This window comes from Bubalus kerabau, chromosome 5, assembly GCF_029407905.1.
Source record: "Bubalus kerabau isolate K-KA32 ecotype Philippines breed swamp buffalo chromosome 5, PCC_UOA_SB_1v2, whole genome shotgun sequence".
Taxonomy (NCBI): Eukaryota; Metazoa; Chordata; class Mammalia; order Artiodactyla; family Bovidae; genus Bubalus; species Bubalus kerabau.
This window is the reverse complement of record NC_073628.1, coordinates 50,253,606-50,268,560: the sequence shown is the minus strand read 5'-3', so window position 1 is coordinate 50,268,560 and position 14,955 is coordinate 50,253,606. Positions and strand designations below refer to the sequence as shown.

At 43.3% G+C, this 14,955-nt stretch overlaps 1 protein-coding gene across 1 annotated transcript in view; it reads right to left on the bottom strand.

Annotated features, from left to right (window-relative positions):
• Positions 1–14,955, bottom strand: part of FAT3 (FAT atypical cadherin 3) — a 694,359-nt gene that overhangs the window by 31,054 nt on the left and 648,350 nt on the right. The window contains exons 21-22 of the mRNA XM_055581629.1: positions 9,691–9,825; positions 7,714–7,871 (exon numbers count right to left, since the gene is read on the bottom strand). Of these exons, the coding sequence (XP_055437604.1) occupies positions 7,714–7,871; positions 9,691–9,825 (293 nt within the window). The remainder of the gene's footprint in view (positions 1–7,713; positions 7,872–9,690; positions 9,826–14,955) is intronic.

Here is a 14,955-nt window from a genome sequence, read left to right as displayed (position 1 = left end):
ATATTCTTTACTGTCTGAACCACCAGGCAAGCTCTGGGTTTAAGACCCCTTATAGCAATGGCACCCCACTCCAGTACTCTCGCCTGGAGAATCCCACGGATGGAGGAGCCTGGTGGGCTGCAGTCCATTGGGTCTCGAAGAGTCGGACATGACTGAACGACTTCACTTTCACTTTTCACTTTCTTGCATTGGAGAAGGAAATGGCAACCCACTCCAGTGTTCTTGCCTGGAGAATCCCAGGGACGGGGGAGCCTGGTGGGCTGCCTGCCATCTATGGGGTTGCACAGAGTTGGACATGACTGAAGTGACTTAGCAGCATAGAGAAAGCAAAGGGAACTGCTGTGGCTTATTTTACAAGGAGAATGAGTCCATTACAGAATTGTCAGCCACCTTGTACACAGTACATACATCCTGTGCTAGTAATACAAATGTATGCAGGCAAAAAGACTGGAGACAAATTTTTATTTTCAGAGATCATTCATGTGTAATCTATGCTGTTGTTTTTGTCATTTTTTTGGTCATTGTTCAACAAAATGTACTGAATGAATATTGTAAATCATGCCAGAATACTTGCTCAGTGACAACTCCTGGATAATATCCATATTTTTATTTCAATGTCAGTAATAGAACGATCAAATGTGACTTTGGGGACTACCTGCCGCTGGCACAGTCCATCTGTTGTAGTGTTCAGTGGCTGTAGAGTCTATAGGGGTCCCCAGTCTATCAAGGAAAATCTTGGGGTGAGGGTGCAATTCATTTAAGGTTTTGTAAAAGGGTGTATTTAATTAATATATTACTTGGTACATTCCCCTCCCTAACCCTAACCCCCATCTCTTGGGATAATAAGTTATAAATTCATCCAGGAGAACTTATGTGGCTCTGATGTAGTCACATACATAGATGTTCTATCACTAAGGAAGACAAAATTATCCCTTGGTAATACAGTGTATGGTTAAGCTTACTGTTTTGTTTTTCCTGTTGAAAAAAATAACAGCAACAACACAGATGAGTGAATAGAAACCAGACACCTACAGGACCCCCAGCTTTTGAAAACAAAAGTGACTCATACCTTCTAAATTCTAGGAGTTTGGAATTTTAAGCCTTGTCTAGATATTCTTGCCTGGAGAATCCCAGGGATGGGGGAGCCTGGTGGGCTGCTGTCTATGCGGTCACACAGAGTCGGACACGACTGAAGTGACTTAGCAGCAGCAGCAGCAGATGACAAACTAGAATGCTGATACCAAAAGCTACCTTGTAAAAAGTCAATATCTGGCTATTTTACAAGTATATTATGCCAAGAGGAGGAGAGAATGCTTTCATATCTGAGTCCTCTCACCTTGGAAAATTATACTCTGATCATATTTAGTTTTTCTGTCTTCAGAATGGGGTTTATCCTGTTTTAAAGAATCTCTCTTTTAAGAGGACAAAGCTTCTTCAAAACAGAGGGCAAGTTAGTTTAACAGAAACTGAAGTATACAAGAAATTGTAAGAAAAGTCTACAGCAAGGATCTGAAATGGTGTGCGTTTGTCGGGGTGGAGAAGTGGAGACAGGCAGGCAACATGTTCAATTAAAGCATAATGTTACAAAAGGTGCAGGTATTCAGGGTTGTCTGAAATCAGCGATGTGCTTTAACTTCAATCTTCAGTGGCTTGGGGTTAGGGAGACAAATTATCAGAGCTGTAAGTCACCTTGTAAGAAAGCAGGATTTTGAGTAAGAAAGTATAAATTACAGTGCAAAGTCTACTGCTTCAGACTGTGTGGCTCTGGAAGTGCACATCATCATGAACTTGTAAGAAGGTTACAGATACTCTTTGAAAGGGAATGTTTCGAAACCTATTTTTAAGATGCCCATTAGTAGCTATCTGGCATACAGTAGGATGGACACAATAAAGGTAAGGTTCTAGTAGAGGCAGAAGGGATTAAGAAGAGGTGGCAAGAATACACAAAACTGCACAAAAAGGTCTTAATGACATGGATAACCACGATGGTGTGATCACTTACCTAGAGCCAGACATCCTGGATGCAAAGTCAAGTGGGCCTTAGGAAGCATCACTATGAACAAAGCCAGTGGAGCTGATGGAATTCCAGCTAAGCTATTTCAAATCCTAAAAGATGATGCTGTTGAGTGCTGTACTCAATATGCCAGGAAATTTGGGAAACTCAGCAGTGCCCAGAGGACTGGAAAATGTCAGTTTTCATTCCAATCCCAAAGAAGGGCAGTTCCAAAGAATGTTCAAAGTACTGAACAATTGCATTCATTTCACATGTTAGTTGGTTATGCTCAAGCTACGTGAACTTAGAATTTCCAGATGTACAAGCTGGGTTTAGAAAAGGGAGAGGAACCAAAGATCAAACTGTCAACATTTGTTGGATCACAAAGAAAACAAGGGAGTTCCAGAAGAACATCTGCTTCATTGACTATACAAAAACCTTTGACTATGTGGATCACAACAAACTGTGGGAAATTCTTAAAGAGAAGGAAATACCAGACCAACTTACTTGTCTCCTGAGGAGCTTGTATACAGGTCAAGAAGCAACTGTTAGAACCTTATGTGGAATAACAGACTGGTTCAAAATTGTCACCCTGTTATATGCAGAGTACATCATGCGAAATGCCAGGTTGGATGAAGCACCAGCTGGAATCAAGGTTGCTGGGAGAAATATCAACAACCTCAGATATGCAGGTGATACTAATTTAGTGGCAGAAAGTGAAGAGGAACTAAAGAGCCTCTTGGTGAGGGTGAAAGAGGAGAGTGAAAAAGTTGGTTTAAAACTCAACATTCATAAAACTAAGATCATGGCACCTGGGCCCATCATTTCATGGCAAATAGAAGTGGAAAACGTGGAAAACAGTGACAGATTTTATTTTCTTGGACTCCAAGTCTCCAAAATCACTGTGAACAGTGACTGCAGCCATGAGCTTAGAAGACACTTGCTCCCTGGAAGAAAAGCTATAAAAACCTAGACAGAGTATTATAAAGCAGAGACATCACTTTGCTGACAAACATCTGTATAGTCAAAGCTATCGTTTTTCCAGTAGTCATGTATGGATGTGAGAGTTGGACCATAAAGAAGGTTGAGTGCTGAAGAATCGATGCTTTCAAATTGTTTTGCCTGAGAAAATTCTTGAAAGTCCCTTGGACTGCAAGGAGATTACACCAGTCAGTCCCAAAGGATATCAACCCTGAATATTCATTGGAAGGACTGATGCTGAAGCTGAAGCTCTAATCTTTGGCCACTTGATGCAAATAGCCAACTCACTGTGAAAGACCTTGGTGCTGGGAAAGACTGAAGACAAAAGAAGAGGGTGACAGAGGATGGGATGGTTCGATGGCATCACTGACTCAATGGACATGAACTTGAGCAAACGCCAGGAGATGGTGAAGGACAGGGAAGCCTGGTGTGCTGCAGTCCATGGAGTTGCAAAAAATTGGACATCACTTAGTGACTGAACAACAACAACATACAGTAGATGCTCAAAAAATATAGTTTTAATGAATACACAATGAATAAATCTCAGTCCTCTGAATCTCTTCTTTTGATAAACAGTGCAGTACTCCTGATCTGCCTGCCACTGCCAGAGGCCAGGTCAACTACTGATTAGTTAAGGCAAGTCACTGATGCTCTCTGAACCTCAGTTTTCTTAGAGGTGAAAAAGTAGGCACTCACACGTGTGCACAAGAGAGTGAGAACAAAAATACATGGAAACTGCTGTAAAGCACAGGGAGCTTAGTCTGGTGCTCTGTAATGACCTAGAGGGATGGCAGGATGGAAGGGAGGTTCAAGAGTGAGGATACAGGTATACACACACTATTCACATTGTACAGCAGAATACACACAACATGGTAAAGCAGTTATCTGGGCTTCCCTGGTGGCTCAGATGGTAAAGAACCTTCCCGCAGTGCAGGAGATTCAGGTTCGATCCCTGGGTAGGGAAGATCCCCTGGAGAAGGAAATGGGAACCCACTCCAGTATTCTTGCCTGGAGAATTCCATGGACAGAGGAGCCTGGCAGGCTACAGTCCACGGGGTCACAGAGTTGGACACCATGGAAGAGACTTAGCACATACACTAATGAGCAAGTACTGCTTGTACTTTTGCTATAATATTGGACCTGAAAGACTAACATAGGGAAAAATATTACTTGTGTCTTGGGAATCTCTCCTAGTGATCCAACATGTTTCTTTTATAGGTTTGAGGAGAGCCACGGAACCTATCCCACCATTTTCATCATGACTGGCTGCCAGGAAATTCAGAGCTATGGTCTGTGTTCAACGAATCCCTGGTCTAGATTTTTCAATGGTCTGTTCATCCCTTTTTACTAGTTGAGTGTTAGCCTTTTGTTTTTTATCTTTTTAAAAGTTCAAGTATAATTAACTTATTATATTAGTTTCAGGTGTGCCACATGGTGAATCAATATTCTTATACATTACAAAATGATCATCAGTGTTGAGTCTGGCTACTATCTGTCGCCGTACAAAGTTATTACAGTATTATTGACCACATTCCCTATGCTGTATATTACATCCTCATGGCTTATTATAACCAGAAATCTGTCCCTCCTGATCCCCTTCCCCTAATTCACCTATCCCTGTTTTCATCTTAATGGTGCTTTGATTTTATCACTTCTGAGTTTTTACAGTGAGCCTGGAATCTCTTTTGGAAGTGACAAAGTATCAATCGTAAACAGAAGGATGAACGCCTCCTTGTCCATGAGCATGTTCATTTCCTGAGGTCTCCATGCAATTCTTCAACTGTCTTCGAGGGGTACCCTCTACCTTGCAGGTCATCTTAAGTACTTTTTAGAGAATGTGCTTTAGCTGGGAAAATATAAACAACCAAGAGGTGCGATTTAAACAAAACACTGCAGTGTAGTCATTGAACCAAAGTACAAGGCACACACTGAACCTAGAGCCAATGAAATTAAATCTTGCATGAGGCTGAAAATGTTAAGCAAACAGATTCAAATCCCCTAAGTGGATATTCCTGGCGACTGCAGGGGAGTATCCGCAGTAGTTTAGTACAGCTGTGTCCTGCTTTGGGCAAAGCCAACATATGAAAAGCAAACTTACCCAACAGACAGATTGGGGCAGGGGTGACTATTCACATCACAAAGGGATTAATGGAAGGGTTCCTTCAAATAGCAAGCATCCCTGGTTTATTAGAATTCCATTTATAGAGATTCAATTTACACAACTCTCAGAAACACACTTGTTTCATGAAATACAATATACCTTAGGAGCTAGAGCCATGTAAAAGGTTGAATTATTCTTCTTTCCCATCCCTAGGGTTCTGCACATTTTAGACGTTTACCAGTGAAGTATCAAATGACACGTTCCGTTTTAGGATCAAGCTATTCATATCCCATATTTTTGTTCTCTCTCAAATTTAATGCTATTTAAAAGAATTGCTAATAGAAAGTATTTGCTTCCTAAGGATGTTCAGCAGCTGACAGTCCTGTTAAAGATGGAAGGAGAGAGGGGAAGGTCAGTGACACCCGAGCAGGACCCCTGGAGCTGTGACCTCTACATGAGCCTTCCCAGTAATCATACAAGCCTGCTTCTCAGGGATGTTTAGGATGGTGGGGACACATGTATACCTACAGCTGACTCATATCGATGTATGGTGGAAACCATCGCAATATTGTAAAGTAACTATCCTCCCCTTAAAATGAATAAATAAATTTAAAAAATAAAATTAAAAAAAAAAGAAAGTGAGCTAAGGATGCTAGGAAGCTTGCTTCAGTAGCCAGGAGGTTAAAAAGACAGCACTTAGGTTTTTGAATTTATCATCTTCCATCATGAAGATCTGATTTGAATTCACTGTTTTCTAAAACTGTGCATCCTGAGTGCTGAGTGTTTCTCTCTCTCTTTTTTAAAAAATAAATCTGTCCAAAACTTTTCTAATTGGTATACTTTCTTATTTTTTATTTTTATTTTTTGGCCCTGTGGCATGCAGGATCTTCATTGCCAACCAAGGACTGAATCCTAACACTACACGGTAAGTGTGGGAGCCTGACCGCTGGGCCACCAGGGAAGTCCCTTTTTTCTTTTGAAAACACTGTTTTCCTAATGGGGATGAACTTATTCTCTGATTTGAGTGAGTCAGGGTAGCGGGAGATTCCTCACGAAAGTGGCCAACTTTAAACTCCAGCTCGCGGCTCACTCCCTCCGCACAGAGCCTGGAGTTCCAGAAGCAGGTGTATGAAGTCTGTGTGGCGGGAGGGGCCGTCGCATCTCCTCCTGTTCTACATGCTTTCCTCCCTCCAGGATTAAAGCCTGAGTCATCTAATCAACGTGGGTGGGACCTAACAAACAGCCAAAGCACAGGAGCTAACACGGCCCACCACAATCCCTGTTAAGCCGAGTGACAGAGCAGCAGGAAGGAGAAAACCACCTGCCATTTCCCCGTGGATGAGCGGGTCCTGTTGGACAGATGCCACCCACCTCTGAGTGCAGGTCCAAAGGAAAACAGTGTTCCATTAAACATGGCTCCCTCCTAGGCCCCCCTCCCCTCCCATCCGGAAGGCTTAGTCTTGTCTATAGAAGCCCACGTGGTTTTGGATGGAATGAGTTGTCGTAACAACACTGAAAGCTGGGGACAGCGTGGGGATGGAAAGCGTGATGTGAGCGAGACTGGAGGTGGGGCCAGGCTTGGCACGCTGTAGCCGTACAACCTTGTAAGTAATCTAACTTTTCTGAACCTCTCATGTCTGACTCTTTGCAACCCCATGGACTGTAGCCCACCAAGCTCCTCTGTCCAGGGATTTCCCAGGCAAGAATACTGGAGTGGGTTGCCAGGCTCTCCTCCAGGGGATCTTCCCAACCCGAAGATCGAACTTGGGTCTCTTGGGTCTGCATATGGGATCCCAGATGGCACTAGTGGGCTGCCTGCCAATGCAGGAGACACAAGAGACTCGGGTTCAATCCCTGGGTCAGGACGATCCCCTGTAAGTGGCAACCCACTCCAGTGTTCTTGCCTGGAGACTCCCATGGACAGAGGAGCCTGGTGGGCTATACAGTCTATGGGGTTGCAAAGAATTGTACATGACTGAGTATATATATGTAAATAAATCACATTTATTATATTAACTTCATAACACAAACCAAATGAGGCATGTAAAGCTGTTAGTATTACTGCTGCTGTTGTTTTTATGAAGGCATCAGAGGTTCTGATGTGAATACAAATGCCAGACTTGCTCTAAAGGAAATCTAGTGCCTTTGGAGAGTTTCTGAGGCTGGGAATGATTTAAAAATTAGGCTACTTGGGCCAGAAGAGGACATATGGAATATTCTATACCCCAGATCTCCAGTGTCCTTCCAGGGAAAGAATAGAAGTGACCTTCAGGGGTCACTGGGGATAGACCCATGTGGTATAAGAGGATACAGTCACCCTTTGGAAAGACCACCCCTGCTGTGGAATTGATTAGGAAACACTCTAATGAACTGTTGAGTGATTACAGCTCAAAGGAGGTCGGCCCTTGAACCCACTCTAGAGAGAGGTACCCCAGTCTCCAAAGAGGCAATTCTGAAGCTGAATGCACAAAAGGAAATGGGGTATTGGCACACTTCCCAGTTTTGCTGCTGCTCTCCGGCCCTAAACTCAGCTTCTGGTTTCTGAACTTAAAAGACAAAACGATTTCAGACTCCAAACCAAGAGCCAAAATACTAACATGAGAACTGACTGCGGGAAAAGATAACCCATTTTAATTACCTTCAGTATGATGCAGGGGTTTGCTCTGGTGTACATTATAATCCCATTGCTTTGCAGGGTCCGCAGACGCAGGGCCAGTTTAAAGTCTTCTTCTTTGCTGTTTTCAGAAAGCCGGTATTTGATGTAACTGTTTCCGGCAAAGCTGAGAGAAGTGTGTCCTGAAAAGACCATGATGAGGAGATATAGATACTTTGAACATCCAGACACCAGAAGGGACCCATGGAATCACAGAACAACTACCAATCAAGTTGATTAAAGACCGTGGGAAGTTGGCAAAGGCATTGAGGACAAACGATTTTGGATTAAAATCTGGTTCTCCATTTTGGGTCACATTCCAATTTCAAAGTAAAAAAAATATATATTTAACTAGTCAGATGCCCCAAATCTGAGTTCTCTCATGTCAAGGGCAACTTGGTATGTTCTCTAACCTGAATTTTCCTAGAGTCACTAAACTCCCAATTCCTGCTTTCTAAAATTAGCATTTAAAAAAAATATTCCTTCATGCCCACCCACACCACTTAGACGCTTGAAAACTTTCACTTCCATGAAACAAGGGAAAGATAAACCATTTTCAAAGAATATCTACATTCCCCAAGTATCCTGATGCTGAACAGCGAACTTAGGTCATTTGCACAAATGTTGAAAAAGGCAATGATACAAAGGAAGTTCAAGGTTTGTGCAGTCACAGCTCTACCTTTGACCATGAATTTCAGGCTCCCCTGCCTAGAATGTTTAGTAGCTACCCATATCATCCAATTCGGAGTTCATTCTCTCTCTCTTTTTTTTTCTTTACTGCCGTCCACTGATGTTTTAAGAAGCAAAGTAATGGCTGAAAAGCTGTCTCACTGGGGTGAAAGTGTGGAAATACACCAAAATGGATGATAATCGTGGACAATGAAGAATTTTCCATATAGAAAGGAGAAGGGAGATGGGCAAAAAGGGGCATGTGAAGCTAGGAAAAGTACCCTACTGTCACCCTGCAGACCCAGCTGCGGTGCATACAGCAGGCGCGTTGCGGGTGGGGCAGCATAAGTGTCTTAGAGCCTTAGAAGACTTCAAAAGCAAGTATGTGGACTCAGGGACAGCTCTGTTCTTGAAGTCAACTCTGAAAGAGCTTTGGCTTCCATTTTTAAGAATAGTGCTTGTCTTTGCAAAGCCTGAGTTTTCAGAACCCAGTGCTTAGCAAGTGCCTTTCACATACTAGATATAATTTTTTATTCCCATTGTAATTGCTATTATAATCATCACTCAATAAATATTTCTTGGATTCTAAAACTGGTATCAGCATGCCTATATCTGTAATACATCCTCTACTAAAAAGGGTTCTGTTGGTAACAAAAGTGAACATTACTCTTTTTAGAGGAAAGAAATGGTAGAACATATATGAATCAAGAGAAGTATTGAAACTGAGTGATGATCAGAAATGGAGGATCATCTGGACTGGAATAACACGAATACTGATTTTTTTTTTTTCTTTAAGACACAGAGGTGATCACCTCGCCTTTCAGGAACATGCAGTTAGCTGTACATTTGCAGTGGGGAGTCTTATCTGATCTAGGCTGGGCTTACCCTACAAAGGTCAACTGAACTGGCTCAGCTTCACTTTCTGTTGAGAGGTATGGGCTCAGAACATGAAATGCCATGCGACAGATACTCCAACTCCTCTGCCTAACCAACAGCCTTTTATTTATTTTCTAGAATTTCACAGTCTTAGCATCCACATGACACAACTGAAACGCAGGCTATGGTCTCCCATTCTATAAGGAACCCACAGGCATTGCATGTTTCCTGAGCACAGGCTGCAGCGGCAACAAATTCCAAGTATTTGAGGGGGATGCTAGCTGGGGTCCACTCCGAAGGAAAATGTTACATGCAGACAGAATGTCTTCTGGAAGGGCTAGGGCAGCATAATTTACTCAAGGGCTAGGGCTTGCAGAATATGAATTTAGATCCTCATCATCCCACCACACTCTGCACCTGAGCACTCTCCGAGCTTTCCCGGTGGACACTGGCAGAGGAACGGTCTCCTGCTGGCTTCATAACCAACACACTGCATGTCCCCCGGACACGGCTTCTCCACGCAAGGATCGTTGGCCCCTGGACACAGTCCTCCTGTGACAGAGGGGAACACACATGATCAGTAAAAGGCAATCACTCTACACTCCATAAAGTCCAGGAAGCACAGGATGGTTTGAGAGCTGGGCTCGTCAGGCTCTGAGCTGAGAGACAAAGTGCTGCCCAGAAGCAGGAAGGCCTGAGTGGGCTTCACCTGGTGCGGGTGCCCATTGGGGGTCTCTGCATCTCCCAAAGCTCACTGCCAGACTGAGGTAGGATGAGGGCAAAGAGTCAGTGGAGCTCCCCTTTTTAGGCTAAATCAAATATCAGATATACTAAGGTTGTGAAGTTACTGCTTGTAACTTCAGCTGAAGAAAGATCACATGACACAGGCTCTGATAGTCTTTATTGGCTGGGACTCCTGCATGTTCTTGTTGTTTAGTTGCTAAGTTGGGTCTGATGCTTTTGCCACCCCATGGACTGTAGCCCACCAGGCTCCTCTGTCTGTGGGATTTTTCAGGCAAGAATACTGGAGTGGGTTGCCATTTTCCACTCCAGGGGACCTTCCAGACCCTTGGATTGAACCCAAAACTCTTGTGTTGGCAGATGAATTCTCTACCACTGAGCCACTAGGGAAGTCCTGGGGCTTGTGCATATTGGGGGCCACTTGAATGCATCACTTGTGTTTAGATTTCTTCTACAACTCCAGGAGATGTTAGCTGTTGCTTTCAGAGGGAGGAAAAAATGACTTTTATTAAGAAAAGTGACTCATTCTAAATCATGCAAGCATAACTCCCATTGTTTCCGAATCCCTTCTGCTCCCTGCTATTGTATTGATTGGTTGTAAATGTGCCCCACTGGCTATCAAACATGGTAAAATTATCTTTGGCAAAGGAAGGCTTCCTTTTCACCTGTTCAATGTTCATAGCACAGTGAGATGAAAGGTTAATTCTTCAGAAAGCAAATTCTGGAAAGCAGATTAGCTGATTAAAGTAGAATTCAGGACCCAAGGGAGATTTTCAGAACTGTGAGGATGGCAAACACGGGTTCCCTGAAGGAAATGCACTTCCCAAAGGTCTTGGGTATTTCAAATGTAATTAGGTGAGAGTTTAAATGGTAAAATACTGTAGAAAAGAAGACACAAATTGAAAGCAACCTACAGCTGGGTTAGGCAGTGGCCTAAAGAAGCCCCTCTTCTCTGTGGACCAAGAACACACTGGACCTTAGCAGCATCTTTCCTCAGCAAGATCCGGTCCATTATCATCTTCCTTTCTAGCCCAACTCTTTCTTCCTCATTAAGCATACTGTTCCATTGTACAGTCATTTCTTTGTCCAGGAGAAAGTGGACACTTAATGCCAATAACAGATAAACATTTTAGGAACTTTAATCCTGGAGGGGAGTGATGTAAGAAGCACCAGCAGACTCAGAATTCATAAATCCTGTTTTCCACCAGTTGAGAGCTCAGCCATAAAAGATACTCCTGGCAAGGATCCAGCTTACAAAGTCTTAGAAGATGAAGGGATTTTTAACTGAAAATTTGAAGTGATCTTCACAAATGGTTCTGAAAGACCTAAGTGCCCTGAAATATATCTTCCTCTGTTCGTTCCAGAAAAATCTTTATTCCTGCTTTGTTTTTATCAATATTTATGGAATTTAAGACAGGTGTTCAACCACCTTATGATCTGTTTCAAGGCGCTTTTGATAAGCAGTTTTGGAATTTTTGATGCATTCACCAACAAGAAAAAAATTTTCAAGCCACTGAGGTGATGATAGGCCTGGGCATATAAAGATGAAAACAAAAACTATCCCATCTCTTCCTCCCCTAGGAAACAACGCACAAACACATGATTAGAAGACACTAAGGTAACTGATTTGCTAGGGATTTGTGAGGACAAGAGAAGCCCTAGAGAAGGAACAATCGTGCTTCCTGGGAGACTGTCATAAGTCTTTGCAAAGGAAGAAAGCATTTTAAACTCGGGTTTGAAGGATAAGATCTTTTGATTAGTAAGGGCCTGTGCTTTTTGGGAATGAATCAACCATGTGTGCATGTGTGCTAACTCGCTTTAGATGTTTCCAACTTTTTGTGACCCTAAGGACTGTAACCCACCAGGCTCCTCTCTCCATGGAGTTCTCCAGGGAAGAATACTGGAGTGGGCTGCCATGCCCTCCTCCAGTGGATCTTCCCCACCCAGGGATTGAACCCATGTCTCTCATGTCTCCTGCATTGGCAAGCGGGATTTTTACTACTAGTGCCACCCGGGAAGCCCTTAATCAACTGTAGTTAGTGGTTTAACTGCAAGCATGTTTACTCATGGAACGTTCACAACACTCGCTGCCCACTCTGTGTTGTCTCCCTGGGTGGCTTCACTTCTGTTTCTGAGGCCTGCACACTTCTAGGTAGCTCCCCCTTGTTGGCTAGTTAGCATTCACTCAAAAGTGCCAACTGAGCCCAGGGCTGATGTCAGCAACATGGAGGTGGTAACGAGCATCACTGAATCACAGAGTGCATTCCACCAAATAGACCTAACTCTGAAGTCATTGGACAGTAACTTCCAATTAGACATAGAAACGATGATTTATGTATTTAAGAAATCTATTCCTCTCTGTTCCATGGATGTGTCTTTTTCTATGTCCTATTTTAGCCAGCCAAAAGATGTCCTTTCTATAAAAGTCTGTGCTTGAGACATAGCGACATGTACTACATTCATAGTCTTTTCTACACTAATGCAATAGCTTCACTGCTTAGAAAACTTGCATTATCAAAAATGCAGTTTAAAAACCTCTGTTTCAAAGGGGGAAAAGAGGACTAGATAATTTCCAGACCCATGATAGCAAAGCTATTTTCTTCTTCCAGGAGTTATGGTAACATTAAAAAAAAAAGCTGTAAGGGCTTATAATAAAGGCTGCTGCTGCTAAGTCGCCTCAGTCGTGGCCGACTCTGTGCGACCCCATGGACTGCAGCCTACCAGGCTCCCCCGTCCCTGGGATTCTCCAGCCAAGAACACTGGAGTGGGTTGCCATCTCCTTCTCCAATGCATGAGAGTGAAAAGCGAAAGTGAAGTCGCTCAGTCATGTTCGACTCTTGGCAACCCCATGGACTGCAGCCTACCAGGCTCCTCCACCCATGGGATTTTCCAGGTAAGAGTACTGGAGTGGGGTGCCATTGCCTTCTCCGATAATAAAGGCTAGACACTATATTTCGGAATAAATACAGTATTTGCATACTTCTACCTTTTATTCACATATTTGACCTTTTCTTTTGCCACAAGTCCTGCCCTGCTAATTAGCATTGGGCTTCCCACTTTATCAACCATATCACTTATATTGGGTTACAGCAGAGTCACTTAGACCAGCAACTGGAGTTCAAATTCACAGTTCTTTTCTTCTTCTTTCCTTATATTATAACCATGTGTGTGCTCAGTTGCTCAGTAGGATTGGACTCTTTGTGACTTTATGGACTATAGCCCACCAGTCTCCTCTGTGCATGGGATTTCCCAGGCAAGAATACTGGAGTGGGTAGCCATTTCCTTCTCCAGGGGATCTTCCCAATCCAGGGATCAAACCCGTGTCTCCTGCTTCTTCTGCACTGGTAGGCAGATTCTTTACCACTGCACCACCTGGGAAGCCCATGTCATAACAATAGAACCTAGATAATTAAATTAATCAAATTAATGAATTATGTTAGATCCAGTCCCCCTTATAAATACTCCAGCTGGTGGACAGATAGAAGCTATATTAATACATTATAATAAGTACATTCTAAGATTAATATAAATGTAAATATTAGACATATAATGATACATATTTCTATTCATTCCAGCAGCCATTGACTTTGATAGGTTAGTGTTCCTTCTTTTTCTTTTTAATACGTTTCTTAAGGCAGAAGGGACAGTTCTGGCAAGGGATCAGTTTCTTGATGCTTTAAAAATCCCAGGGGGCCTCCTCCCTGCCTCCCAGCCCGGGATGGAAAGAGCCGTAAACCTTTGCTCCCCAGCTGCTGCTGTCAGTTCGCTCTGCTCGCATCTGCTCTCTTGCGGCTCAAGGAGGTACAAAGGCAGATTAGAGTCTGGAGGTTAGTGTGAATGTAACGTCCTCCTTAGCTGGGGACAGATAATGAGCAAGTGTATAAAATGTAGTCTCTTTCAAGCAGAGAAAGAGTTCTGATTACTGAGAAAGAGCTTTCCCCAAACCAATTACTCCCCATATACAGCACTGTATTTCTTTCCTCTCTATCTGCTATGATAAGAAGTTAGATCCTTTCTGAAATATTTATGAGAGGGACTTGACCTTTGTACACCAACCCTGAATAATGCCACATGTCCTTTGACCTCAGATGATGTCAGATCTTCCCAACCCAGGGATTGAACCTGTGTCTCTAGGTCTGGGTCCTGGGGACACCAACCTTCTTCCCAGCCAAAGCCCTAAAATCTCTAGCAACATAAAATGCAGCATGATTTCAATGGATGAGGAAGGGTTAACTTGTTTTGCAAAGTTTATGGTTGCTCGGTTCAGTTCAGTCGCTCAGTTGTGTCCGACTCTTTGTGACCCCATGGACTGCAGCACGCCAGGCCTCCCTGTCCATCACCAACTCCCGGAGTTCACCCAGACCCATGTCCATCAAGTCAGTGATGCCATCCCGCCATCTCGTCCTCTGCTGTCCCCTTCTCCTCTCTGAACAGAGGTCCACCGGGGGTGCAGGCTCTAGCTTTACATGCTCTATACCTTCAGGCATCCATCAGTTTGGGGCCAGGGTGAGCATGAAGGGAGAAGCATCCCCTTTATCAAAGCAACTGATGCCATTTGTGGCGAGTCAGGGCAGGACAGAAGGATCTGGTGCTTTTAGCAACTGTCAGAGCAGGAAGGAGACAGAGAAATCTCTGTCCCCCGCTCCTAGGTCCCCTCTGGAAGGCAGGGCAGTGTAATAGGGGACAGTGTGGTGCTGACAAGCGGCGGCCCTGAATGTTGTTCCTGACTAGTTATTCAAAGCATTTCCTGTGTGGGACCTATCAACATTAATGGCTGCTGGAAGACTAGAAGTAGACATTATTATATGTCTAATATTTACATTAATATTAATTTTAATATTATTAAAATATATTATACATTAATATATTTTCTATATGCCCTTCAGTTAGAGTTTTTAAGGGGTCACTTCACTTCTCTGGGTCTTGCTTCCCCTTCATGAA